This window comes from Gopherus evgoodei, chromosome 8 (assembly GCF_007399415.2).
Source record: "Gopherus evgoodei ecotype Sinaloan lineage chromosome 8, rGopEvg1_v1.p, whole genome shotgun sequence".
In the NCBI taxonomy this organism is placed as follows: Eukaryota; Metazoa; Chordata; order Testudines; family Testudinidae; genus Gopherus; species Gopherus evgoodei.
The window spans coordinates 87,951,468-87,979,399 of NC_044329.1; the positions used below are offsets into that span (position 1 = coordinate 87,951,468).

General features: G+C 42.5%; 1 protein-coding gene across 10 annotated transcripts in view; it reads left to right on the forward strand.

The window, feature by feature from the left end:
* Positions 1-27,932, forward strand: part of USP33 (ubiquitin specific peptidase 33) — a 96,092-nt gene that overhangs the window by 62,231 nt on the left and 5,929 nt on the right. For 6 of the 10 annotated variants that reach the window (XM_030573561.1, XM_030573567.1, XM_030573563.1 and 3 more), the window contains 10 exons: positions 1,745-1,857; positions 3,867-4,039; positions 4,137-4,231; positions 4,892-4,925; positions 6,918-6,963; positions 7,923-8,103; positions 10,176-10,302; positions 11,828-11,997; positions 17,585-17,666; positions 23,057-23,165. In XM_030573561.1, the coding sequence (XP_030429421.1) occupies positions 1,745-1,857; positions 3,867-4,039; positions 4,137-4,231; positions 4,892-4,925; positions 6,918-6,963; positions 7,923-8,103; positions 10,176-10,302; positions 11,828-11,997; positions 17,585-17,666; positions 23,057-23,165 (1,130 nt within the window). The remainder of the gene's footprint in view (positions 1-1,744; positions 1,858-3,866; positions 4,040-4,136; positions 4,232-4,891; positions 4,926-6,917; positions 6,964-7,922; positions 8,104-10,175; positions 10,303-11,827; positions 11,998-17,584; positions 17,667-23,056; positions 23,166-27,932) is intronic. The other 4 variants (XM_030573565.1, XR_004001706.1, XM_030573568.1 and 1 more) reach the window with 4 other exon arrangements.

The window sequence follows — 27,932 nt, forward strand, 5'->3', positions numbered from 1 at the left end:
AATGAGATACTAGTACCTGAATTCTCTAAGCTTAATTACCAGCTTAGATCTGATAGCACTGCCACCACCCAAAAATATAGTGTTTTGGGGCACTCTGACCTCCCCAACCTACCCTGGGGACCCCAAGAACCCAGATCCCTTGGGTTCTTAAAACAAGGAGAAATAAACCATTCCCCCACCTTTCCCCCTCCCAGAATTTCCCTCCCTGGGCTATCCTGAGAGATACTGATCCAACCTCTTAAATCACCATACAGAGAAGCATCTCCCTTCCCTTCCACAAAGAGGCAAACAGATTCAAGGAAAACAAAGAGAGATTCTATCTCTTCCCCTCTTGTCTTGTCCTCCCCCCCCGTCCTGGTGAGTTATTCCAATCCCCTGGAATAATCCAAGGGAAACAAGGGGGAAAAATCAATCAGGTTCTCTAAAAAAAGAAAGAAATCTTTTAATAAAAGAAAGGAAAAAGTAAAGAATTATCTCTGTACTTCAAGATGTAAATATACAGGGTCCTATAGCTTACAGACACCAGAAAGAGACTTCCCCCCCCCAGTACCAATACAAATCAAAATATTCCCAGCAACTACACGCACAAAAGTTAACCAGCCAGATCCACAATTGCAAATAGAGTAAAAACAATCAAAAAGCCTAAACCGCCTGTTTTTACTTACTATATGAAAAGAAACTTAGAGAGCCTGTAGTAATGTCTGGTCTGTCTCAGACCCTCTGAGAGAAGACCCCACAACGGACAAAGAACACACACAGAAGCTTCCCTCCGCCCAAATTTAAAAGTATCTTGTCTTCTGATTGGTCTTCTGGTCGGGTGTCCTGTTCCCTGCTTGTAACCCTTTACAAGTACAAGAGACATTAACCCGTAATAATCTGTTTATGACAGTACTGCAAGAGCATTTGCAGTCTATATCTCATATGATGCTTCTAGGTTTTATTCTGTAATGTAGGGGGGCCAGGACACTGTTTCTGAGGGTTTTTTGTACTCCAGAGAAACAGTTATTACTCATCTAATACAGATCAGAACTTGAAATTATTTATACTTGATTTCCAGATCAATTGGGGAAGATCCCTCTGAGAGCTTTAGAGACTGCTCCACTTAGGCAGTCTCAGCAGGGGGAAGGTTTTCTTTTTTTCAGTCAGTCTGCTTTTTAAATTCTGTATCTATCACTGAGACTCGTCTCATTTTGGCTCACCATAATCAGTGCCTCAGCATTTCGAGTCTGTACCAGTTGAATCCTTCAACCAAGATATGTTGAAGACTCCCTGCGAAACTGTTATGGTCAAATGAGGCTAGCATATGCTCTCGGATGTATGAACTTTATACTCCGAGTGAGAATATGCTTAAAATGGGTCTTAATCTGAGAGCTATACACCAAGAATTCTAAGATTGCCCCTCTAAATGTCTGAGTTTTACTTAACTTAAATGCTAGCCTTGAAAATTCCACTAGGAAAGAAAGAAGGATCAAGCATGTTTGTCTACCGTCATTCTACTAGGAAACTACAGGAACAATTGAGCCTAGGAGATACACTAACTCAGCCATAGCTGCCAGTAATTTGGCATTCCGTAGGGGATGAGATTATCAGGAAAGGGAATTAGTTCATTGTATCTCAATCCTGAAAAGAGGTGGCACATACTCATTTAATCATGTCATTTTAAAAATGGATTCAGGCAAAGCAGAATCAAAGGTTACACTTCAAACCCTCTTTAACCATTTTTATTTTTGCCTTTTTATATTAGTTCCAACTGTATCTTCTCCAAAAAAGAAGAAACACAAGAAATACAAGAGTGTCATATCTGACATATTTGATGGGACCATCATAAGCTCAGTGCAGTGCCTGACTTGTGATAGGGTGAGTGTAGGGAAATGTTATGACGTGAATGTGGTGTTCATTTTTATATTAAAAAATATACATAGTTAATTTCAGCCATTTTACCTTTACATGTGTAATCTTTCTCTTGGGATTTTGCCCCTTTCTGAGTTCTGCAGTTATGTCTCCTCAGTTTTTAATTTCTCAGTCCCTAATAGTAACTGTTGCAACCTTTCTTTAATATAGACTCTTGCCTCTCATTTTCGAATAGAAAGAGCATAAGTCCAACTGAAACGCAACAAAATTGTAGGTGTTGGTTGCAAACTAAGCTTTTTTTTTCTTTTTTTTTCCCCCCAAAGTGCAGTAAAGTTTTCTTTTTCTTCCTCTTCCCTACCCCCATCCAGGAGGTTCCCATTATTGGTTCTAAACTATCTGAACAGCTCTGTTATCTTGCTTAGACACACAGCAAGGTATGTGTGCAGGTGAAGGCCACAGTTCATTTTCCTCTGGTATTATGGCTAACCAAGGACTGTGGTGTCTACATGCTGTCAGTCACAGATTGCTAATATCATTCAGAACTGCTCATTCAGTTATTTTTATGTTAAGCTATGAGGTGCCTCTTTTCAGTTCTTCTGTTTTTAAATAAGAATAAAGGCTGTGTTATGGGGAGGAGAAATCCTTTGCCCGTGAAAAGCAGTTCATGCCAGAAGAATGGAACCCAATATGGAGGAGGAATCTTTTTATATCTGCAGTTTCATTTAGCAGAAAATCCAATCATGGTTAGCCTGACTTCCTAATACACACAGCTTCCTCAGGAAAATTGCCTTGTAATATAAAATAGTCTTAACTATTATATTGGATTAGAAAAGGCAGTCATTAAGTGTTTTTAATTATCTGGAATATAGAAAAGGGTAGCTAGTCATACTGTTCCAACAGCCTCATCGTTTAAGTTAGGGCTGAGAAAATTCAGGTATCATTAGAAACATTTAAAATTTTTCAAAGTGGTTTGAAGTTCTAAAATGCCTTATGAAGCTCAGCTTCCTTCTGGAAAGTGTGATGTTCTTTAGTAAAAATGGCAGCCCCCACTGAAGAAAGCAAGTTCCATTTGTTCACAGTGCCACTTAAATAGTAGCAGGCAATTTAAAAAACTTCCAAAAATGATTCTTAGCAGATATTTACTTCTAAGTTGTTATAACAAACCACTTAAGTTTCCTTTAAAAATAGCCCCAAAAGTCAGAAGTGCTCATTCTTATTTGGAGCGGGAGGGCTGTTTCTAAGTAAAACACCATCAAAATAATTTGAACAACATTTGGTAGAATTAGCAAAGAGTCCTGTGGCACCTTATAGACTAACAGACGTATTGGAGCATGAGCTTTCGTGGGTGAATACCCATTTCGTCGGATGCATGTAGTGGAAATTTCCAGGGGCAGGTGTATATATGCAAGCAAGAAGCAGGCTAGAGATAACGAGGTTAGTTCAATCAAGGAGGATGAGGCCCTGTTCTAGCAGTTGAGGTGTGAAAACCAAGGGAGGAGAAACTGCTTTTGTAGTTGGCAAGCCATTCACAGTCTTTGTTTAATCCTGAGCTGATGGTGTCAAATTTGCAGATGAACTGAAGCTCAGCAGTTTCTCTTTGAAATCTGGTCCTGAAGTATTTTTGCTGCAGTACGGTAGGATTAGCACCCATGAGAGCCATCTGTGAAAAGCTCTATACTACTAACATCACCACTACCACAGGATAAACCAGCTGGGGTTTATAGAAGAGCCATTGTTACTTCTTTAAGTGTTAAAGTATCACCTGGTGCGATGTTGTTCAAAATACTGGTTTCATGACCCAAATCCATTTAAGTGATAATTGAGAGAGTGCCATCTAATGGAATTTTAGGAATAAAACACTGAATCTTTAGTTAGCAGTCAGTCTTTTGATCAAACTTCTCAAGATCATAAAATAAAGTGAGGAAACACTGTGGTGTACTTGACAAAATTAGAATTAATTGCTTACTTCTTTTAACAAAAGCCTAATTTTCCTCCCTACTTTATTTTTTGCATAGGTATCTGTTACTCTGGAGACTTTTCAGGATCTGTCATTGCCTATTCCAGGTAAGGAAGACCTTGCCAAACTGCATTCTGCAAGTCATCAGACTTCTCTAGTCAAGGCAGGGTCGTGTGGTGAAGCATATGCTCCCCAGGGGTGGATAGCATTTTTTGTGGAGTACTTTAAAAGGTAATTGATTTTCTTTGTAGTGCTTAGATTTTAAAATTGCTGTTTCTGCTCTATTGGCAGAACATTTGTTGTGTTTTTTCTGTCAATGATGTTTCAGGTTTGTTGTCTCATGTGTTCCTAGCTGGTTTTGGGGTCCAATAGTAACCTTACAAGATTGTCTTGCTGCCTTTTTCGCCAGAGATGAGCTCAAAGGTAAGCCACTTTTTAAAATATGTCTAATGTGCCTTCTTTTTAAAACAAGGTAAATAGATGAGGTATTTTATTTTGTGTTTTTTTTAATTGAACCAAAGCACACATCTTCAGACTTTTAAAAATATTCCTGGTCATAGGATCCACCATTTTTTTTTTAATAACTTTTGAAATGGATTTTGAAGCAAGAATTTTCACATAAGTTTTCTTGGAAATATCCAATAATTGAATTTCTCATAATGAAATAAAATCAGATTGAGTTCAAGACATTTTCAATCTAAATTTGGGAATTTGCTCCTTCTCTTGCCTTTAAACTGTGTATTGTGTCCCTTTTATTTTAACATGATTAAATAACCCAACGTAATCCAGAATATATTTTTACTGTTTGGAAGCATAAACCCTAAGAAAACCATGTATTATACATTTGCTCAGTGAAGTACTAAACTTTTTCCAGAGCAATCGAAAGTCTTCATACACTGACTGAAAACATTTAACCTGAAAAATAAATTATCCCTGAAATTACGACACAATCAAAGCAATAGAAAAGTATAATAGCTATTGTAAATCACAGTTATTATCAATAAAGTATAGTGGATACCTTGAAGAATAATTGCTTGTGTTTAGAAAATAATGGTTATTTTTCCCCCCCAACAATATCTACAGGTGATAACATGTACAGTTGTGAAAAGTGTAAAAAGTAAGTCATCTTTTACCTTAAGTTTGCTTTGATAAGCCTTGGTCTTGACCAGCACGTTAACTGTTGCTGCAAAAGTTGAATGTGTGGAAATAAATGCAACATACAGTGACTTTCATAGATGAGAATCCTGTATTTTTGGTACAAGGACAACCATATTGAGATTGTGACGGGATCCCCAGGGTGTAGCCTGGGACTGCAGTGTGGGACGACTGTGCCCCCTTAACTCTCCAGCCTGGGCCATCTCTCTCAATGCTTTGCTAGTGACAAGGAGCAAACCCTCCAGGCACTGTTAGCACTCAGCACAACCACATATGGAGCCCCACACCCAGCTAGTTTGCATGAATGCTCCCAGAGCCACTCATGAATATCACAGAGAAGGCACCAGCCAAATCTCCCCCCCCCCCCCCCCCCCAGCTCACAGGCTTGTAGCTCGGGAATACACAGACTTGCACTGTTCAAGACCTTTTCTTGAGCAATGCAAGTTTATTAATTGGTTTACCACTTGGAATGGAAAGTGGACATACACCAGCCTTTGTGAACCTGAGCAGGTTTACCAAGCACTTCAGGCAAACTCACTGGTAAAGATAAACAGTAAAGCAAGTTTATTGATTACAAAAGATATAAGTGATAGGCAAAAAGTCAGTGGTCACCAAAATAAAATAAAATATAAGCACGCAGTCTAAACCTTAACCCTTATCACACTAGACAGTATTTAGATCAACCAATGTTCTCACCCTATTGGATCTTAGTCCTTAATATACAGGTTTGTCTCTTAAACCTGGGCCAGTCTCCTTTGTTGAAATGATCAGTCTTCTCAGCATCCTTGTTCCTTGCAGCATAGGTGGGCGGAGGAGAAAAGGCAAAGCATGGGGCCCCTGTGTTCTGTTTTATACCTTTAGTCCATGTGTTTGAAGAACATAAGTCCAGGCATGTGTAGTGGGGATTGCTGAGTCACAAGGTGAGGCTGAGCAATTCCCCTGGTGTGGCCTTGTGCAAGTGAGTCATTGTAGCTCCCTTGCTGGACAAAGGCTGTTGATGGTTGTTCAGCACCTGCCTAGGTGTTGGTTATCTCCCTGGTTGTCTTTGGGGAGCTGGTATCTGGGTGCTTCCCAAACCCACAGCAAATTTTAGTGGAAATCATACAACACAATTCTCATAACTTCATATGCATTAATGAGATATATATATTTAGATGGAACAGTGGGTTTCAGCAGATCATAACCTTTCTCATGATACCTTATAAGGCATGCTTTGTATGCAGTATCACAGTTACATACAAATGAAGAGTATGGGGTTTATAGGGCGCTCCCTTGGGGTGTAGTATCACAGGGATTGTAAAGAAATATTTAATTTAAATGTACAGCAACCCTTTGTATTACTGTAAGATAAATCCTTAATTGTTAATGATGTTTTATCAAAATAAAGGAACGTAACACTGTCAGACTCTTAACAGTTGTTGCTGTTATACATAACACTGTTTTCTTGTACAGGCATCATAGTACAATTTAAGTAAATAAAGTATGAGGTCAGTAAAGTACAGAGGACCTTGAAGAATGTACATAGCCTTCAGTGGAAATGGAGTGCATATTGGCACTCCATTTTAATTATTTATTGATACTCTGCTGCAGTTAATTCTTGAAGAATGAACTTATTTAGCAAAAACTGCAATTCAGCCATAATTTGCTTTCACAAAGTTTAAATGCCAAATCTTTTCCCCCATACCAAGAAAATCCATTGGCTAGATAGAACTGGTAGACATATACATAGTTACTGCTTTGAATTATTCAGTGGAACAGATTTTCTTTGCTTCAAGATTTCATTATTCATACACTTTGGCTACAGTAAGTCTAGTCTGCATTTCAGGAATATTTCAGGAATATTTCAGGTTTACTGATGTAACACACAACTCTAAGACTTCATAATGTTTTTGCTGAGTTGGCACAAGAGGCGAAACATTTATAGAACTAAATGATGTCTTTCATCTTTGCTTAGGTTAAGAAATGGAGTGAAATTCTGCAAAGTGCAAAACTTTCCTGAGGTATTGTAATCACACACCTTTAAAAATGTTTCTTCTGCATGATTGGGAATGTGGCAAGGTTAATGAGTTGCACAGAAAGTAGATTGTGTCTTGAATGTTAAAAAATTAAAATGTAGCCGCATACTTACATTCCTAAAAAAAAAAAAAAAAAAAAGTTTGCATCTAGTCACATTTGGTCAGGTACTTTACAAGAAAATAAACAGTTAAAATGAAAAGTCAAGTTAGAAGAAAAAGTTTTTTTCCTACAGTCCTGTAGCCATCCTGTGGAATTCATTTCTGCTGGAGATCATAGAGTTAAATACTATAGCTGAGCTGGAAACGTTTCTGACTTGTTACATTTGTAGCTATGCATGCTAAAGGTAATCAAATCTTATGCTTTAGAGCATCTGCTGGTGACTGCAAGAATTGTGAAGAAATTTGACCCTGGTTACAGCCTTGCACAAATAGTTAAATGCAGTTGGGGAAGAGCTTTGTCCTTCATTGAAGCATTAGCTTTTGGCAACTGCTCAGTGCTAGCCTTAGGATTTTTGCAGGATCAGTAAGATGATTTTTGGGGGGAAATCCCAAATGCAGCTAACTTAAAATAAATGTGGAGAGTCCTGAGGCTACCATCAGCTGCCTCCAACTGCAGAAGAAATTGATTCCAGCTGCTTGTACTGGGGCCATAGGAGTCCCTAAGGGTATGTCTAGACTACCTGCCGGTCAGCATGCAGCAATCGATCTAGCGGGAGGGGGATTTATCGCATCTAGTCTAGACGCGATAAATCGATCCCCAAGCGCTATCCCGTTGACTCTTGTACTCCACGACCACGAGAGGCGCAGGCGGAGTCGATGGAGGAGCAGCAGCAGTCGACTCACCGTGGTGAAGACACCACAGTAAGTCGATCTACAGGGCCTCTGCGGTATAGTTTCTAAATAGAAAATTACACATCAATTAAGTCTGTCAATCCTTCTTACAGATATTGTGCATTCATCTCAAAAGATTCAGACATGAGCTCATGTTTTCCACAAAAATTGGTACCCATGTATCCTTTCCCCTGGAAGGACTTGATCTTCAGCCTTTCGTTGCTAAGGACAGTCCAGCTCAGATTGTGACATATGATCTCTTGTCTGTCATCTGCCACCATGGAACTGCCAGCAGTAAGTATAGGTTTGTTGTTTCAGAAGGCAAACATAGTGACAGATGTTCATGGCATACTTCATTTTATGTAAGTAGATGTGGGATTACGGGTACCGTTAAGATTTACTGGTCTGAAAGGTAAATATGGACAATGGTGGTAGTAATATTAATTCCAAAATTGACTAATCTTACTGTTGATTGAAGCCAGCAGCTAGTACATGTTCTGTTTGATTATTTGTTTTTTAAAGTGAGTTATGACATACATTTTGGAATGTTATTTAGGAGTTTTGTACAATTTAAAGAAGAATGAATCAACCAATCTTATGGCTAAAAAAAAAGTACTTACAAAAACCTCTCTCGTTAACCATCCTGTTGTTGTCTACTACATTTGTTCGTACTGTGTACTTTAATTTTGTTGCAATATAAAGGACTGCTTATCCCAGCTAGTGACACCACAAGCAAATACAATGTAAATAATAAAATAAGCTTCTCCGTCCACAAAGATCTGTGTTGAAAAGATGGACTTTCTGGCATGTCCAGAAAATTAGCTGATTTTTGCTCTCATTGTCAAGGGGGAGTGCACTGCAAATTCCAGTTGTGGAGAATATTCTGCCAGTACACCTCTACCTCGATATAACACGACTTGATATAACACTAATTCGGCTATAACGCAGTAAAGCAATGCTCCGGGGGGGGGCTGTGCACTCCAGTGGATCAAAGCAAGTTTGATATAGTGCGCTTTCACCTATAAAGCGGTAAGATTTTTTTGTCTCCTGAGGACAGCGGAATATCGAGGTAGAGGTATAGTTCCTTCTTGTTTGGCTGAAAGAATTCCAGTGCCTCTGTTATAAACTCTGGCAACATGGTGTGGGAAGAGAGGCAATTTCTCACATAACAAGGCCCTGAACATCTAGGACCCAGATTTAACAGTAAATGCTTTCAGTTCTATCCTGAAACGTATTGGCATCTAACACAGCTCCAAGAGCTCTGGTTGTAATGTGCTTCCTAATGATGCCCAAATCCATCAAGGAGATGTAGCATTCCTTTCTACAGGAAAACCTCAGAGTTATGAATACCAGAGTTATGAACTGACCAGTCAACGGCACATCTCATTTGGAACTTGAAGTACTGTACACAATCATGCCACAGCAGAGATTAAAAAAAACGACACATATAGTACAGCCCCATGTTAAACATAAACTATTAAAAAAGAGGAAAGCAGCATTTTTCTTCTGCATAATACGGCTTTTAAACTTTACTGAGTCAATGTTCATTTGTAAACTTTTGAAAGAACAAACATACTGTGTTCGTAACTCTGAACAAAAATATCCATTCCCAAGGTGTTCGTAACTCTGGGGTTCTGTTATAGTTAGTTTCCATGTTGTTCTCAGGAGTCAGACACCAGGAAAAAAATAGGGTGCATTCAGTCAGAAATAGGAGTCAGAATAGTTCAAGAATAGATTCTGTTAAGGACCAAAGATAAGGACCTTATTGTTTAGGTCAAATTGTTTCATTTTATTCTTCCCTAAATACTGCCTCCCTTTCAAATCAAGGGCAGATATATGATTATCATAACTATTGGCACTCCATATTTTAAGAAACAACTTGAGCCTAAAGGTGAATAGTATCCAAGATGCAAATTAGGAATCTTGAGATGTTGAACAGTAGAACATGGTTCCTATTTCATGCAGGTACACTGGCTGCTTTTAGAGAATGTGAAAATCTGGACAGAGATGTTGCTTTGACTAAAATAACTTACTAAATGGACTGTTTTGGACATCATGACCCAGAGCAAAATATTCATATTGCTTAGAAATCAATCAAACTAAAGATCACTTGGAGCGCAGAGCACATGTTGAAAGAACATAACCATGTCTGCTTTTTCCCTTTAGCTGGTGGGAATGGAACAAAAAGCTGATCTTAGATTTATAAGGAACTTAAACCAAATTTGTATAGTAAAGTCCCTTTCATTAATACCATTAAACATATATGATGAAAAGATGTACAATTTTCTGTATTCTTTACTTGTTACCTAAATTGTTCATAGCCGCACATTTCACTGTACAGTCTCTCTAATACCTTCTTACTCTAGGTGGACATTATATAGCTTATTGCCGAAACAATTTAAATAATCTGTGGTATGAATTTGATGATCAGAGTGTCACAGAAGTACCAGAATCCACTGTACAGAATGCAGAAGCTTATGTTCTCTTTTACAGGTAAGAAAGTGAATAAAAGAAGGAGAAAGGTCAGTGTCAGAATAAATCTTTTTCAAATAAATGAATCACTTGTGAGCTGTTGGCTGTTTGGCACCCAGCTGTTAAAATTAAGTTGCTAAATAAATTTTGTGAGACATTTGGAATTGGGGAGGGGAAGTTGGGTCAGTTAGACACTCAGCTATTGGCAAGAGACCCCGTAGTTCAGATAGAACTCATGTCAAGTATGTGTCACACAGAATCAACTATGCTGAAAAATGCTTTTGTTTTATAATAGCCCTCAGACGATACATTAATAATGCATAGCAATTTCAGTATAAGAAAAAAAGAGACTCTGCTCTTCTGAAGAAGGCGGTAATGCAGCAGAGCTACCATAGTGAAAGGCTTCAAGATGACTTGTTCTAATGTGATATTGAAAGGAGCACTAGATGCCACTATGAGATGTTTTGCTTTGATTTAGTGAAAATGCTTTGCCATCAGTTTATTTTTTGATGTAACAGTTACGAAGTGAAATTGCTTGAACATTTAAATGCTTATAAAACTTCAGAATAAAGTCACAGAGGTGGATCAGAACATTAATTCTGCAGATTTAAGATAATGAAAACTCAGTGAGATTACTAGAACTTGAAGAGTCTTAAAATTGGCAATTAAGATTGCCTCCTCTGAATAAAAATGAGGAATACAGGGAGGATTCTGCACACAGACTGAGATTGTTAGAGCTATAAAGGGATTTGAGGAAACTCTTTAGCAGCTGGAAACTGGAACAACAGGGATTTTACTGTGTCCTTATTTTGCTGTATCCTGGTTTTTTCCTGAAACTCAGACAGCGTGAAGGAGACACCTGCTATTACCATCTTCAGTCTCTGTCACGTTTATACTTGGAACTGTACATGCAATTAGACTCTTATCTTTTAACTGTTTTACAACTATTAAAGTATTCTGTTTTTAAGCGTTACATTCTTTATACTGACATCGAGTTTAAATTAACAAAGGATGTGTGTTTGCGACTGGAAGTTGAATACTGAGTCTAGCAGAAATAAGTTACAATAGAATTGCACAGATGAGTAGATACAGTCTGATAATATTTTTGTCTTTGCCAGAAGCACAAGATACAGGCTGCTGGCCAAGATATGGTCATTGGTCTGACTCACAATGACTGCTTCTGTGTTCCTTTTAGGAATAGACTATATTGTCAAAAAGAACAGTGTGCTTGTTGTGAACAAATACTTCAAAATTAGAATATAAACTCAAGCATGTGAAATATTTATATCTTGGTCGTACACATTTAAAATTCAAATCCTTTATTTAAATGGGTGTTTTTTCTATTGGTTGTTTTTACTTGAATTAAAATTATTTAATGGTATAGTAATGGGATATTTTTAATTGGGTTTTTAGGTGTATTAAATGTAATGACCCAGAAATTCAGTGAAGGAAAAAGTTGGTTTCCAAACCAGTGTTCAGAGTAAATCAGCACCACGCATAAGGATACATCCTGTGCTTAATGCTTTTTTTTTTATTTATATAATAGAAAGAGCAACGAAGAAGCACGAAGAGAGAGACAGAGGGTGTCAAGTCTGTTGACTGTGATGGAAGCAAGTCTCCTGCAGTTCTATATTTCTCGACAGTGGCTGAATAAATTCAAGACTTTTGCTGAGCCAGGACCTATTTCAAATAATGATTTCCTCTGTATACATGGAGGTGAGATTGCTAATCTTTTATAAAGTACCTGTAAAACAGAACATCTACCTTTGAGGATGAAGACTTATTTCACTGGCTAGCAGGGAATTTTTTAAAATACTGGAACTTGTGTGTAATCAGTTTCTTATTCTTTACTCTTATCAGTTACCCAGAAGCCAAGGTTATTTATTATCTTGTCATCATTTCTGGTTAGGGACCTACTTTAAGTGTTTTACAGTAAAGATCTGACCACAGCGTACAGAGTGTAATTCCACAAAGAGTGTATGTATATACTAATTTTTCCTCGGTGTGCATGTTTTTCCATAGCATCCTAATATGGTCTGCATTTTTTCAAAACATTTATATAGATTTTTCATCATTTTGTACATTTGATTATGTAGTTATATTCCTCTAATAACTGTTTGGACTAACACCTTGTAACATAAATTCTTCTTTGAGTGATTGCTCATATCCATTCCTGTTAGGTGTGCGCGCCGCGCGTTCACGTTCGTCGGAAACTTTTTACCCTAGCAACTCCAGTGGGCCGGCAGATCACCCCCTAGAGTAGCGCCGCCATGGCACTCGATATATACCCCTGCCGGCCCATCCGCTTCTCAGTTCCTTCTTACCGCCGTGTCGGTCGTTGGAACTGTGGAACACAGCTTTGCTGCCTTCCACGTCCCTAGCTCTCCTTCATTGTACAGTTCATAGTTGTAGAATAGTTGTTAAGTATAGTTAGTTGAGTAGTATTTTGTAAATAGTTGTAAATATTTGTTAGCCAGTTTGGGCCGTAGCCCTTCCCGGCACCCGGCCCATGCCTGGTTCGCCGGGCTTCAAACAATGCACGGCCTGTAAGAAGCCGATGCCGACTAGCGATCCCCACGACGCGTGCCTAAAGTGCCTGGAGGAATCGCACATCTTTGACAAGTGCTGCATTTGTAAGGCTTTTAAGCCTAGAACAAAGAAGGAGAGAGACCAGAGATTGAGGACTCTCCTTATGGAAGCGGCACTCAACCCGGCAGCTTCTCAGACCGTCGCCTCTACACCGGCACCGGACCACGCCGGCACTGGAAAGACTCCCCGGCACCGTCCTTCCCCGGCACCGGGTCCCAGAGCAAGGCCCTCGAAGTCTGCAACTCCATCCAGGCAGACTCGAGTGGAGCACCCGGCACCGATCTCGGCCGCGGCACCACCGACAGGGATCCCGTCGACTCCAGGCCCGGAGGGTGCATCGAATCCAGTCCCTCCTAGCTCCCCCATAAGATCTGGGGTTGAGCTGTTGGTCCCATCGACGCCGGAGACTTTTACCTTGGCACAGGACCTAATCGCTCTGACAGAGCCAGCTCAGCCTCCACCCCCGGTACCTCCGGTGCGGGTTGTGTCTAGAGGCAAGCCGACGATGAGAGCGCCGTCTCGGGACTCACGTTCGCGATCCAGGTCCCATCACCGTGGACGCTCCCGATCCCGGCGCCACTCGCAGTCCCGGCACCGCTCCCCTCGGCGGTACCGGTCGCACTCGCGGCACCGATCATCATCCAGATAGTCCCGGTCTGGTTCCAGTCACCAATACCGGCACCAGGACTCTAGGAGCCGTTCCCGCCGTCGATCAACTCCCCGGTCGACCTCCCGGCACCGAGCTGGTGGCAGGTCCCGGTCCCGGTTGACCTCCCGGCACCGAGTCGGAGGCAGGTACCGGTCCCGCTCCCAGCACCGGTATGACTCCCGGTACCGGTCCCCGGCACCGAGAACATCTTCAGCGCCAGGACGGGGGAGTTCTTACCAGCAGCATTTGGCCCCTCCATGGCCTTCCAGACAGCTGTCTGTGTCCTCACAGGCGGACAGTGTTTATGCACTGGACACAGGCAGGCACGCGGCCCTTTTTCAAGACCCTCCTCAACAGGACCAGGGACCGCAGCAGTGGGGGTTCTGGACACCCTGGGCGTACCACCAAGCCCAGGGCCCCCAACGGCTTCCTCCTAGGCCTGTGACGACTGAGCACAGGGCGCCGGAAGCATCGCTGTCTCGCCCCCCTCCCTCTCCGGACGGGGAGGGTAGGTCAGAACAGCAGGACCCTGAGCTCCCTCCGGAGTCAGAGGTGCGGGCTCAGACAGACCCCCTGCTGGACACTCTCTTGCCAAGGCTCTCCTCATCGTCATCTCCCGATGAGGCTGTGGCGGGCACTTCCTCCACCAGCCCTCCCCCACTGGACCTCAGGGCACACCAGGACGTCCTCAGGCGCGTAGCGCAGAAATTGAATCTGCAAGCTGAGGAGGTCTCCGAGATCGAGGATCCCGTGGTGAGCATCCTCTCCTCCGATGCTCCCACCAGGGTCGCCCTGCCCTTTATTCGGACTATCTAGGCCAACGCCAATACGATCTGGCAATCGCCGGCCTCCATCCCCTCTGCTGCACGTGGCGTGGAGCGGAAGTACATGGCTCCCTCCAAGGGCTATGAGTACCTCCACGTTCACCCAACACCGTGCTCCCTCGTAGTGCAGTCGGTGAACGAGAGGGAGCGTCACGGACAAGAGGCCCCAGCTCCTAAATCCAAGGAGGCCAGGCGGATGGACCTCCTCGGCCGCAAGGTCTATTTGGCGGGGGCCCTTCAGCTCAGGGTTTCCAACCAGCAAGCCCTCCTTAGCCGCTACACCTTTAACTCTTGGGTGGCAGCGGATAAGTTTAAAGAGCTGTTGCCCCAGGAGGCGGTTCACGATTTTGCGGCAATTCTTGACGAGGGCAAGAAGGTCGCAAGAACCTCGTTGCAGGCCTCCTTGGACGCAGTGGACTCGGCCGCTCGTACCCTCGCCTCAAGGGTCACAATGCGCCGCATCTCCTGGCTTCAGGTTTTTGGCCTTCCGCCGGAGCTCCAATACACCATCCAGGACCTCCCGTTCGAAGCCAGGGCCTGTTCTCGGAGAAGACAGACCCCAGACTAAAAAGTCTGAAGGACAATCGGGTCATCATGCGCTCCCTTGGGATGCACATGCCCGTGACACAACGCAGACCCTTCCGGCCGCAACAACAGCAGCAGCACCAGCCGTATCCCCAGTTCTGCCAGCGGCAGGACCTTAGTAGGCGCCGCGGCAGAAATGGCAGGCACAGACAGTCGGGGAATCAAGGGGGGCAGAACCAAAGCTCCTCCAAAGCCCCACCTGGACCCAAACCTTCGTTTTGAAGGTGCGCCCGAGGGCGTAGTACCAGTTTCCCCCACGGATCCTTCCCCCCCGTTTTCCAACCGCCTTTCGTTTTTCCACCAGGCGTGGACCCAAATAACATCCGATCGCTGGGTCTTACGCACTGTGCAGACGGGATACCGTCTGCAGTTTACGTCTTTCCCTCCCTCCCGCCCCCCACCCCCTCTTCAGGGACCCCTCTCATGAGCAATTCCTCCGCCAGGAGGTGCAGATGCTCCTCGACAAAGGAGCCATAGAGGCAGTTCCGGAGGACGAGAAGGGCAAGAGGTTTTATTCCCGCTACTTACTCATCCCCAAGGCCAAGGGAGGCCTCAGACCTATCCTTGACCTGCGGGAACTCAACAAGCATCTGGTGAAGTTTAAGTTCCACATGGTATCCCTGGGGACCATTATCCCTTCTCTGGATCCTGGAGACTGGTATGCCGCCCTCGACATGCAGGACGCTTACTTTCATGTCGCCATATTGCCACACCACAGACGTTTCCTTCGGTTCGTGGTCGGCCGCCATCATTACCAATTTGCGGTCCTTCCGTTTGGCCTCTCTACGGCCCCGAGGGTATTCACCAAATGCATGGCTGTCGTTGTTGCACATCTTCGGCGCAGTCGCATTCACGTGTTCCCTTACCTCGACGATTGGCTGATTCGGGGCACGACATTCCACATCCGCCCTCCTTCCCCACTGTCGGAGTAGCCGGCAAGAAGGAACTGAGGAGCGGGTGGGCCAGCAGGGGTATATATCGAGTGCCATGGCGGCGCCACTCTAGGGGGCGACCTGCCGGCCCACTGGAGTTGCTAGGGTAAAAAGTTTCCGACGAACGTGCACATGCGGTGCGCACATCTAACTGGAATGGATATGAGCAACACATCTCGAAGAACAACAGTTACAAAGGTGAGTAACCGTCTTTACTTGTTACAGCTACACAATGAGGATAACAATCCCAGGAACCCAGATATGATAGGGGACAACAGGGTATCCAACATGAAAACAATAATGATCAAGAAAACTTTCTTGCATGTTTTGTACACAAGTTATAAATTGTCCTTCCTCTGCTAGACATTAGTGAGAGCTCTGTTTTGCAATGTCACCTTTATTTGGGCTTTTGACTTTCTAAGCAACCACCATGTAGTATCCAGCACCCTCTCCCATGTAACCACATGCAAAAGAGAAAATACTGTGCCTGTGGTCATTTGTAGACTGTATGTGTGCAGTAGGAGAACCTGAGCCTATGAGAACCCAGTGGATCTATAGCACCACCTTCTCATTGCTCAGGGCTGCTACAAATGCCACTGTCAAGATTAGGAAATAAATGGTGTGACCTAGTGGTTGGATCAGGGGTTGGATCAGTCAGTCAGATATCAAGAGGTCAGAGTCAGACACAGGCCAGAAAGCAAAGTCAAGAGTCAGGTGTCATAAGGCAGGCAGGGTCAGGTTACCAGGAGATCAACAGTATGAACAGGTATTGCTCGGGAAGCAGCCCTAAGTAGGGTGAAAGCAGTTGTATGGACAATTTCCTGTTGCTATGCTGGGTTTAAATAGGAGCTGTGAACCAATTGGGACCCCTGTTGGTCCACCAATCAGTTTCCAGGGCTGGGGTCTTCTATCAGAGTTTGGCTCCTCTTCTGACAACAGGTGGCAGGTTGGAATTTACCTAGTGTCACAGAGTCCTGTGGACCAGCGTTCAAGACCTGCTGTTCCTTACATCCACAGATGCATCATCCTCACTAGTTTTCCCCACAGGGAGAGGCTTGGATGCTGTGTATGTACAATAGCTGTTTATAGTACATAGTGTTTGTACAGTAGTAGGAGCAACAGTAAATGAAACTTCATTGTCCATAATCCCCATAGCCTTTCTGCTGTTCCCCTTCTTCCTGAATTTTCATTATCCATAGCCTCTTTGTGGACTCTTCATGCTATCTAGAAAGCCTGAAGACAACTAATGAGCTTTACTGAGTAATGAGTGGAATAGAATTTGGTAAGTCACAATCAATGGCTTTTATGTGAGTAATCCAGAAACTTTTAAGTAACAATTTTAAATTAGAATTTAATCCTACATTTTAAAAAGCATTTTACAACCTGCATTCTTAAAAGAAGCCTTTACAATCAATGCATTTCTGCTTTCAGATATGTCTGAATTAAATCTTTGATATGGTTCCCTTCAGCTTTTCTGGTAAAATGTTCAGCCACATCTTAAAGACAGTGGGGCCTCTTTTAAGAGACTGCTCTTGAGTTGGTACTTTGACGGATCATTCAAAACAACATTTACTATATTATATCTTATATTTTGGTTTGAATTGGTCAAAAGGTGGTTCATGACTTAGAGACCTTTAAAACATTAGAGTTAGGGAAAGAGATAACTATGTAGAATAGCCACCCCAAAAAAAAAAATGTAGCAAGACCTTTTTCTTCTCTTATAGGTGTTCTTCCACATAAAGCTGGTTTTATAGAGGACTTGGTTGTAATGCTACCTCAGAACATATGGGATACCCTATATAGCAGGTAACTGACACTGCTCTGCGCTGTGGTTTGAGACCCAGCATTTGTGCTAAGTCGTGAGTTCACGAATCTTAGGGTTAGTGTTTAAAAATAGAATTCCTTCTCTCAGCTTTGTATCCGGGAGTGCAAGGTGCAGATTTATGAATTTGCTTTGTACAAGACAGCCTGAGTAAATGGTGTTGCGAATAACTGGGGTATCATACCAATAAATGCTATTATATATTCTACAAAATAATAAAGGATGTCAGCAAACCATGCTTTGCAAGAGGTATTTTCAAGGAACTATGTATCACAGCTTCCTACCCACAGAAAGAGCTAGCTTTTTGTTCCCTTGGTTTTGTCTTTTTTCCTCAGTCAGCTGTCAAAATTATTTCAAAATAATTTACTTCTGAGGGTTCTCTGTGATTACTCTGCACTCCTCTAGCAGGGTGAGTTTGTGTGCCTCCTGAAGGAGTGACCTTTGTAAGGCCCAATTCTTTTTACAGAAACAAAGCTTCATGGGAGCCCCATTGAGGTCAGTGAGGACGTTGTTGCCCATTACACATTCCAAGAATTTTTATCTTTTAAATCCCAGGTATCTGAACATTTAAGCTCAGGCAGAGGTGTAATGATTTGTAGCTAGTCCCAAGCAAAAAATGGAAATGTGTTCCTATATCCCTGCCACCCAGCTTCTTCCCATTTCCCTGTGTAGCTTGTTTTTTCATCACACCTAACCCATACAAGCAGTATCTCTCTGCTCCTGCAGAACTTGCTCACCATCCCCCACTCCAATAGACATCCATTTCCATACTCCTCATTCTCCTCCCAGTAGAGGAAGGGTTCACTCCTCAAGTAATTCTTTAGAGTTCCTACAGAGATACCGGGAATTACTCTTTTACCTCCATATTGAAGGCCAGGGAGGAAATATGACCTGATAGTTCTTATTGCCTCTGCCACTGACTAATGAATAGTAGTTAAGGCCATTAACCACCCTCACACCAAGTTCAAAAACCAGAATTAGACCAAAGTATAACAGCTATTAAGAAACTGAACTTTACTCTTCAAAAACACAAGGAATTTCCAGATCTTTTGAAAATACCATATTCTGAGACATATCCTTCCCATGTCTGTTCTTATCCTTACTGCAAATCAGAGGTCTTGTCAGCATTTCATGCTAGGCAGAGAGTGCCTGCTGCCTTCTCTCTCTACAGTGGTAGTCAATTATTTTTTGTCAAGGCCCAAATTTCCTGGTCAAGGTATAGTCAAGGTCCAGCCATCAGAGAAAAAAGATAAAAACAATAATAATAATAATAAGGATAAAAAGATGTTTTCGGGATCTATTAAAAGCATCTGACAGTCTGGATTTGGCCCATGGTCCACCTAATGACTACAGCTTGGTGGGGCAGTCTTTCCATGCTGATCTAAAAGGCTTCTTCAGTTGAAGAAAACTGAAATTCTTATTGCAAATAAAGTTAAATTTCACCCATCAAAAATTACATTAAAAAATGTTCAGATTTTTGTTGTGGAACCAAGTAAAGGTAGAATTAATCCTGTTTGGGACCAAACTGCCTCCAGTGCTTTCAGAGGACTTGTCTACGTACAAGTTGCACTGGTTTAACTAATCAGTTTAAAATCACAGTTTTAGGCCAGATCTGTACCAGCAAACGCTTCTAGTATAGAGACAGTTTATACCGGCAAAATAAGCAATACCAACCAAAGCACATTTGTGCCAGCATAACTACATCTACACAAGGCTGTTGTCCAGTATAGCAATGTAATTTAAAAAATCACACCTCTAACTATAATTGCTATCCCTGCAAAAGTTTCTGTTGTAGACCTGGCTTTAGTTAAACCAGTGTAACTTGTATGCAGAGCAGACCTGAGAGTAAACAAGTTCTATTCTATGGAGGTACTTGTTAGAGCTGAGCAGAAATTGGCATTTCCAGTCTGTGGAAATTTCTGACATTTCAGCATTTGTTTTCATTCTGAAATGAGATTGAAATTTCAATCTCATCAGCAGAAGAGAAATTCTGAAAAATTTGTATATGGAAATGTCAAAATATTTTGATCAAAACAAATCATTTCAACATTCTCCAAATCAGAATACTTTGTTTTGAGTTGTTGGGATGTGCTGAAATGCTTTGTTTCAAGTAACTTCAACGTTAACCTGCATTTTATCGTTGTGGTGCATTGCCTTAAGGGAGTTGTAGTTGGGGAGCCTGATATCCCACTCTCCCCTATGTGGCCAGATTCCTGGCTAGACTAGATCTCCCATAATGCTCTGAGTCATATGATACCCATGACCATGCAGCTCAGTGAGAGGGAAATCAGTACATTGTCTTATGGGAGTTACTGTTCTCCAGGGAACCCAGTCCAGAGGCAAGAATGGGGGGTCATAATTACAAATTTAGTAAGACTGTGTGCCATGATAGGCAACTACTGTTTAACGTTTTGTTGAAATGAAAAAAATTAAATACTCCATTTTGGGTTACTCATTCCCAAATGAAATATTTCATTTTGATATTTCCAACAAGAAATCAATATTTTGGGGGAAAATCAAAATTTTCCCGTGCAAAATTGAAATTTTCCAGAAATTGCATTTTGTCTCAGGAAATAATTGACAGAAAATTACTGACCAGCTCTCGTTCTTATGCTGCACTCATCTCTGTATCCAAGTGCCTTCCAATTTAAGCAACATAGCTAACATTTGTCATGTAGTATTTGCTCTCTCATCTTCTTCCCAGTGTTGGTGTCCTTTTGAGTGTACATGTTGTTGTATTCTCATGAATCGAAATTTCCTGAAGAATAATAATGCTCTTAGTGGGTGCATTTCCCTTTTATTTTTAATAAACAGTATAATCAGCATATCACCTAGTTCAGTCAAAAATATATATAGGCAGAGAATGTAGTTCAAAATCTGAAATGTGATCCATGAGCTAAAACAAGACTCTCACTGATTTAAATGCATCTATGAAGTTTGAGTGATAAGAAACAAAAATCTGAGTGGGTAAAGTATCTTATTGTAATGAAATGACTCAATTTTAATTTAAACAAAATACGACCTTTTTATATCTTGAAAGATAATATCTTCACAAATTAAATTGTTGTAAATGGAGTGATAATCATTTAAATAGTCCTAAACAACCAAACTTACTATCTTCAGAGGTTTCAAATAAAATTATCTTCGGAATCAAGATTTTACATGCCAGATTTTAGATTGGAGCTTATTTGTACATCTGAGTAAACAAGGCATTGTTGTAAAGTGCCTTTTACCATTGCTTCAAAGGACTGGCTTGCATTTTTGGTTTTAAAAAAACAACAGAAAAACCACTTAGCGTTAATTTAATTTTAAAAACTACACTCCAGGCCAATGGGGGCTGCGGGAAGTGGCGTGGGCCGAGAGATGTGCTGGCCGCCGCTTCCTGCCACCTGCATTGGCCTGGAGCAGTGAACCATGGCCAGTGGGAGCCACAATCGGCTGAACCTGCGGACGCAGCAGGTAAACAAACTGTCCTCTGGCGGGCCATGTGCCAAAATAATCTTCTGTGAACAAAACAGTGGACATTGACCAAGTTTAGATGTTGGAATCACGTAGAGCAGTGGTTCTTAAACTTTTTTTTTCCATGAACCACTTGAAAATTGCTGAGGATCTAAGCAGACCACTTAATGGTCTTTCCAGATGTTGTGTGTACCATTAGCTAACTATTGTAAAGCAGTTTGGATAAAGGCTCTATATTAAAAAAATGTAATAATAAACAGTTTTTTGTTCTACAAATAAAAGCACACAACTTGTATTTTAATATCAGTAGTCTTACCTTTCTGATGTGATGGATGTGCCCTCTCTCACCCACCATGGCAGCCCCCGAGCTGGGGCTGGGCAGGAGGGGAGGTCTCTCCCCTGCCACAGAGCTGACACTGGGAAGGAGGGCCATCTCTCCCCGGCAGCTGCAGCCCTGGACTAGGGAAAGTCACCCCTTTCTATGACCACCTCAGCCCGGAACATCCCAAATTCCCCCCACCTCCTCTTCTCACCCCACTGCCGCCTCCCACCTGTCCCCTATTCCCCCCCCCCAAGTCCACCACCTCACCTTACATGTGCATCTTCTCCAGGGTCCAGGCACTTAATTAGTGGAGCCATGCCTGCGTGAGTCCACTAATTAGGTGGATGGCCCTTCGTTCTCTTGTGTGCAGCTGCCCAGGCACGCACCTTAGAGGGAACTATCCGTGGACCACAGTTTGAGAACCTCTGATGTAGAAAGCCAAGAGTAAATATCCCCATTGCAGTATTGTTCAACACAGAACTTGGTGACATGTTTGCAAATACATGTAAATCGTTTTGGTGACATACAAATATGAAGTGGAGATTTTTAATGTGGCATATCACACATGCTTATATTAGGATTTTGAGTCAGAATTACCAGGTGAAGAGCTTTTATTCTTGTGGATGATAATTTCTTTAGGCCATGTGGTGGGTAGATTTTAAAAATATATTGTCTCTTCTTTGTTTTTAAATTTCAAATAACTTTTTACTGGCATGGGGTGGGGCCGAGTGTTTTTCTGGTCTTGTAGTCCACCTCCATAGTTTTGTTTTAGTTTTTACCTCATTAGTTTTGAGAAACAAACAGCTACAATGACTGTGCATGTCAGATAAATTGTGCATTTAAAAATGCAAATAAAATTGTTAATAACTGACTAATAATAGCTGCTTTTGAATCCTCATCTGGGAGAAATGTCCAAAGTATTTTTTTTAAAGCTTTTTCTGTTAATTGTATTAATTTTTTCTTCATTCAAAACTGTTGGGTTTAGAGGTAATAAACTGCTACTAGCTTTTTGTGGTATAACCATGAAGGCTTTGGAAGGGTGAGGAGTGGAGGGTGGAGTTGTTTGCCTTTTGTAGTGGATAGTTTCAGAGCAATAAAGATATTTTTATCTTAAATATACTTATTTTTTTAACTTGGTGCAGTTCATTGAAGGAACTTGTGGCCAACTCTCTTTATTAGGAGAAGATTTAAATAATAAACTATTCAAACTGGGTCTAGTGAGGCAGAATCTTAAATATATTTGTTTCCAAAGATCAAATGCCAGTATCCCCAGTTATGGTAAATATTACTGTAGTGTAGAGAATAAATGGTAGCCTACATGTGTCATAGTTACCAGAACCCGAGTGTATCATAGACAGCTTTCAGTAGCTCCTATTAGTATGTGCTGCTGTGCTTTGCTCCAATTCACAGATGAATTATCCAAGGTAATAGCATTAAAAATAAGAAATTCAGCCTCTACTTCTGACTGTGTTTGCCACATGTCATTAAAGCAAACAGAATCTGGTGCTGGCATTCTCGTGGCTATTAGAAATGTGGAGGAGAAATATGAAATATTTATCATGAAATTAATAATGAAATTTACTGTGATTATAGGTATGGGGGAGGACCGGCTGTTAACCACCTGTATGTTTGTCATACCTGCCAAATAGAGGCTGAGAAAACTGAAAAAAGAAGGAAGACTGAATTGGAAATGTTTATTCGGGTAAAAATTAGTAATCAGTATTCTCTGATTCTTTCCAGTCTTTTTGTCCTTATCTTATAGATTCTTCAGAAGTAATATTTTGACCAAGATTCTCAAATTCTTTCATAGTGTGATTCATACTTCAATAGAGCAGGTTTTTTACGTGAACCATCTACTCTCATTTGCAATAATATAATATCTCTGTGGTATCTATGGCAATTGCATATGTGGGACCTGTAACAATAAGGAAACACTAAATATGTTTTTAGCTGATTTTTTTTTTTAATTAATGCTACTTAGGTGGAAACAAGGAATAGAGCCAGCACCATGTGAACAATCAGTTCTTCTTTGAGTAGTGTTGTCCCTTTGGGTGCTCCACTATAGGGGTGTGTGTGCACCTCCACACTGCCAATTGGAGAATTTCAATAGCAGTCCGTTCCACATGCGTCTCCCCAGTTGTCATGAGGCTAGTCAGCGTGCACAGGCATTTCCTTCTCAGTTCTTTCTCAACCACTCCTAACTAGAGAGGGAGCTAAGAGCTGTCCATTAATGGATCATTAACTCCCTATAGTTTTGCAACTTTTAGCTTTCCTTGAAAGTCTTTTCTTTTAGTACCTGGTTTGTTTTGAGTTTGCCATGGGTGGGGGGGGGCGGGAAAGAAGAAAAGGTTGGCAGGAGGGGTGCAGACCGCCCCTGGACAAGGGTATCCCTGGCTCTCCAGGCTTCAGAAAGTGACTTTAACAGCAAAGAATTCATCCTAATGACCGTTGGACATTTGCAGTGCATTCACTTTCTAGGGGAAAAGCATAATTCACAGAAGTGTGGTTGGTGCCAGCAGTTTTTAAAACCTAGATCCAGGAAGGACAAAGAGTTAAGGCTTCAACACCAGGATTCCCAGCAAGAGCTGTCGCTGCAGCCTTCTATGTTGAAGGCAGGTGATCCGAGCTGCTCACTCAAGACCACTAAGAAAAGGCCTGTGAGTCCCCACAGCAAGCCCCGATTGAGCCGGAAATGATCAGTACTGACAGCGCCGAAGCCATCTAGAGCATGTGTGGTACCAAGCCAACAGAGCAAGTTGATCTCTCCAAAGACCCGATGGGCATGGGCAAAGAAGTACCGGTACTTGATGTGGGGGCATGAAAAGCATGGAAGATCTGCAGTGGCGAAGGCTACATCTACATGGTCATCGGCACTGACCCCAGTGTGCGTGGCACTGACGGACTATATGACTAGGTCTGCATCTCCAGCTTTGTTGGTACAAGCCATTCGGCACGGACAACCACCAGTACCTCCATCATCTGCACCGACTGATTTCCAGTGCACAACAGATCTGTGTCTGATGCACCAGACTCGCCCCTACTCAGTGTTGGGGCTCTGATGCTGAGTTTTCCGAAAGCATTGGACTCAATGATACCTCCATGTTGCACACCACCTTTCTCCTCATCAGAATTAGATAGTGAGCGAGAGGACTTGGGTTCCCACCGTCATCCTACGCGCCATACGCGTTCCAATTTTATCATGGACACCAGGCGTATCGCCCATCCAACTCTCAACCTCTATGGTTTGGGCAGCCATAGTACCAGCCGCAAGCTCCCTACCCTTAGTGGTCTATTGGGACTCCTGGCAGGCCCAGAGGCAACAAGCGTCCCAGGCCCCTAGTGTGGCATACCAACAGGCAAGGAGGCACCCCTGTTCTGCTTTGGTGTCAAAGGGTTCAGAACCTCCTGAGCAACACGGGGAGGAAGTTGAAGGTGAGGCAGAAAGAGAATACATCCCTCAAGCTTGTCTCTCATTGTCCTCACCTGATGAGGCAGACATGCCCCCTCCACCATCCATGACAGATGATTTTAAATCGCTCAGCTCAGAGGGTGGCAAAAGCCCTGCAAATACCAGCTGCTCAAAGTGACGTGAACTTCACCACAAACTGGCAAACAATCTACACTCTTCCACCTCTAGCAGAGTGGCCCTCCCAATTAATGAGGCACTCCTGGATCCTGTCAGAGTTATTTGTCAGACCCCTGCGTTCAGCCTGTTGACATGTAAGTGGATGGACAAAAAGTATTATGGGCCGGCAAAGGACACCGATTTTTTATTTTCCCCACCCTCTTCCAATTCCATGATTGTGGATGTGGTTAATTCTAGAGGCCTCCAGTACCAGTTTAAATCCACCAAGATGGGAAACACTTGGAACTGTTTCTCAGAAAAGTGTATTCATCAGCCACTCCTCAGTTCCAGGTGGCTAATTACTGGGTCATGTTGGCCAAATACGACTACCAGAACAATGTGAATTTCTTTATCGATCAGCTCCCAGACCTCCCACAAAGACTAATTCATGGCAATAATAAATGAGGATGGTGAAAATATCTCTACAGTCCACATTAGACGTGGCAGACACAGCAGCTCGTTCAATTTCCGTGGCTGTGGCTATGAGAAGGGCTTCGTAGCTGCAGTTGTCTGACTTCCTGAAAGAGGTCCAAGCCACTGTGGAAGAACTACCGTTTGAGGAGACAAAGCTGTTGGTCAAAAAGATATATGCGACCCTTCATTCCCTGGGGATATACATGCCAGCCTGCAAAAGAAAATACAGCCATTAGCCACTGTGTAAGTCCCTGTCATTGCAATACACACCTCAATATTTGTCAGAGATCTTATGAACCACAGAGAAAGAAATCAAGATTCCCCAAAGGAAAGCAATAGGGACCACAATTGACTCAGCCCTCAATCTTGAAGCGGCAGTTTTGGTTCAGTTTGGTTTACAGGAGACAACATAGGCAACTTGTATCGATGCCCACCAGGATCAAGCAATCCTTAGACTGGTGGAGGACCCAGTAAACATCTGTGTGGGAATCCTGTTTGCCCAGTCTTCCTCATCCCTTTTCCTGACACCCGCCGCCCCCGATGTATCCCTTTATAGGGTGGAGAGCGCATTTCAGTGGCAATACAATATATGACAGATAGTCTCCAGCAGATATGTCTCCCCACATCAGCTTGCTTGAGCTCAGAGTGGTCAGAAATGCGTGCGCTCACTTTCTCCCACTGATCAAGGACACACATACAAAGGTCATGACGGACAACATGGCCTGCATGTACTACATAAACCAGCAGGGAGGGGCCAGGTCTCATTTCCTGTCCGAAGATGCACTGAAGCTATGGAACTGGTGCATCTCTCACAATGTCCTAATATCAGAGGCTTATCTGCCGGGAATACACAACACGATAATCGACAGTCTGAGACGCAGATTTCCACACGACCACGAATGGGAAATAGAGTTGATTCTACACAACATATTCTGACAGTGGGGTATGCCGGTAGTAGACTTGCTTACTACTCACCAAAAAAAGAAATGTGTCCACAGTACTGTTCCAGGGCAGGGATTGGTTGACACTCCATGGGAGACACTCTCCTCCTTCCTTGGGACAAGGGCCTTCTTTACGCCTTTCCCCCATTCCCTCTATTGCTGAAAGTTCTCTTGAAGATAAACAGGGAAAAAGCAAACATCATTCTGATCACCCTCACCTGGCCCAGGCAGATGTTGCAGCTGGCATTATGTCCACCGATGACTACTGGTCACTCCTTATCTCCTGTCACAGAACGAGGGTCACACCCTCCACCCCAATCTGCAGGTCCTGCAACTCAAAGCATGGCTCCTTCATGGTTCCCGCACATAGAAACATCTTGCTCTGAGGAGGTACAGTAGGTGCTATTACACAGTAGAAAGGGCACTACTCGTCGTACCTAACTTCAGAAATGGAAGAGGTTCCAGATCTGGTGCCAACCCAAGGGTGTCCCCAGCGGTGGTCCTAGACTACATGTTGACCTTTAAAGAAATTGGGGCTCTCTATTAGCTTGCTGAAGGTTAATTTAGCAGTGATCATAACCTTCCACCAGCGGATAGAAGGATACTCTATCTTCTCCAACCCAACTACAGAGAGGTTTCTTAAAGGCATAGCAGACCTCTTCCCACAACCCAGGCGTCCACCCCCACCCTAATGGGACCTCAGTTTAGTGTTAAAAGGACTGACAAGTCTGCCAGTTGAACCCATGACTTTCCATGAAAAAAGTGGTCCTGCTTTGAGCAGGGGGTTGGACTGGATGATCTCCTGAGGTCCCTTCCAACCCTGATATTCTATGATTCTACGATCACCATCACTTCTGCCAGAAAGATAGGTGAGATAGCATCTTAACCAGAAAGAGTTTACCTGCTGAGTGGAAAAATCTTTTTTTATGATGTAGAAAGAGTTGAAAGATTGTTTTTAAAAAATTTTATTGTACTTCTCTGTCCTGTTTTCCTCAGAGTCTTCTTGGAAGACCCAGAAATAAGAACTTTCTGAGTTCTTGAAGGGGCTGAGCTGGAGAATCGTTAACAAAGTGATTTTTTTCCCCTCCAGTTGTTAGTTGTTTTAGTTAAACAGGTGTAAACAAACACAGTCATGAAATAAAAATTTTAAACAATCTAAATATTAACTTTCTTACTTATGCTCTCTCTAGGCATCCATGTGAACTTCTAGGAAAATCAAATAGATAAAACTTGAATTCTTCTTTGAGTGCTTGCTCATGTCAATTCCATGCTAGGTGTGTGTGCGCCCACATGCACAGTTGCCAGAGATATTTCCCTTAGTGGTATCCGTACAACTGTCTGTAGCACCCCCTCAAGCCTTGCACTCATCTGCTGTTATAAGGGGCGTCGCCAGACCTGTGATCTCACAGTTCCTTCTTACCGCCTTTGACGGTTGCTGAAACAGTCTCTGGCTCTCACAAGGCTTTTTACCCTAGTGGTTTGGACTTTT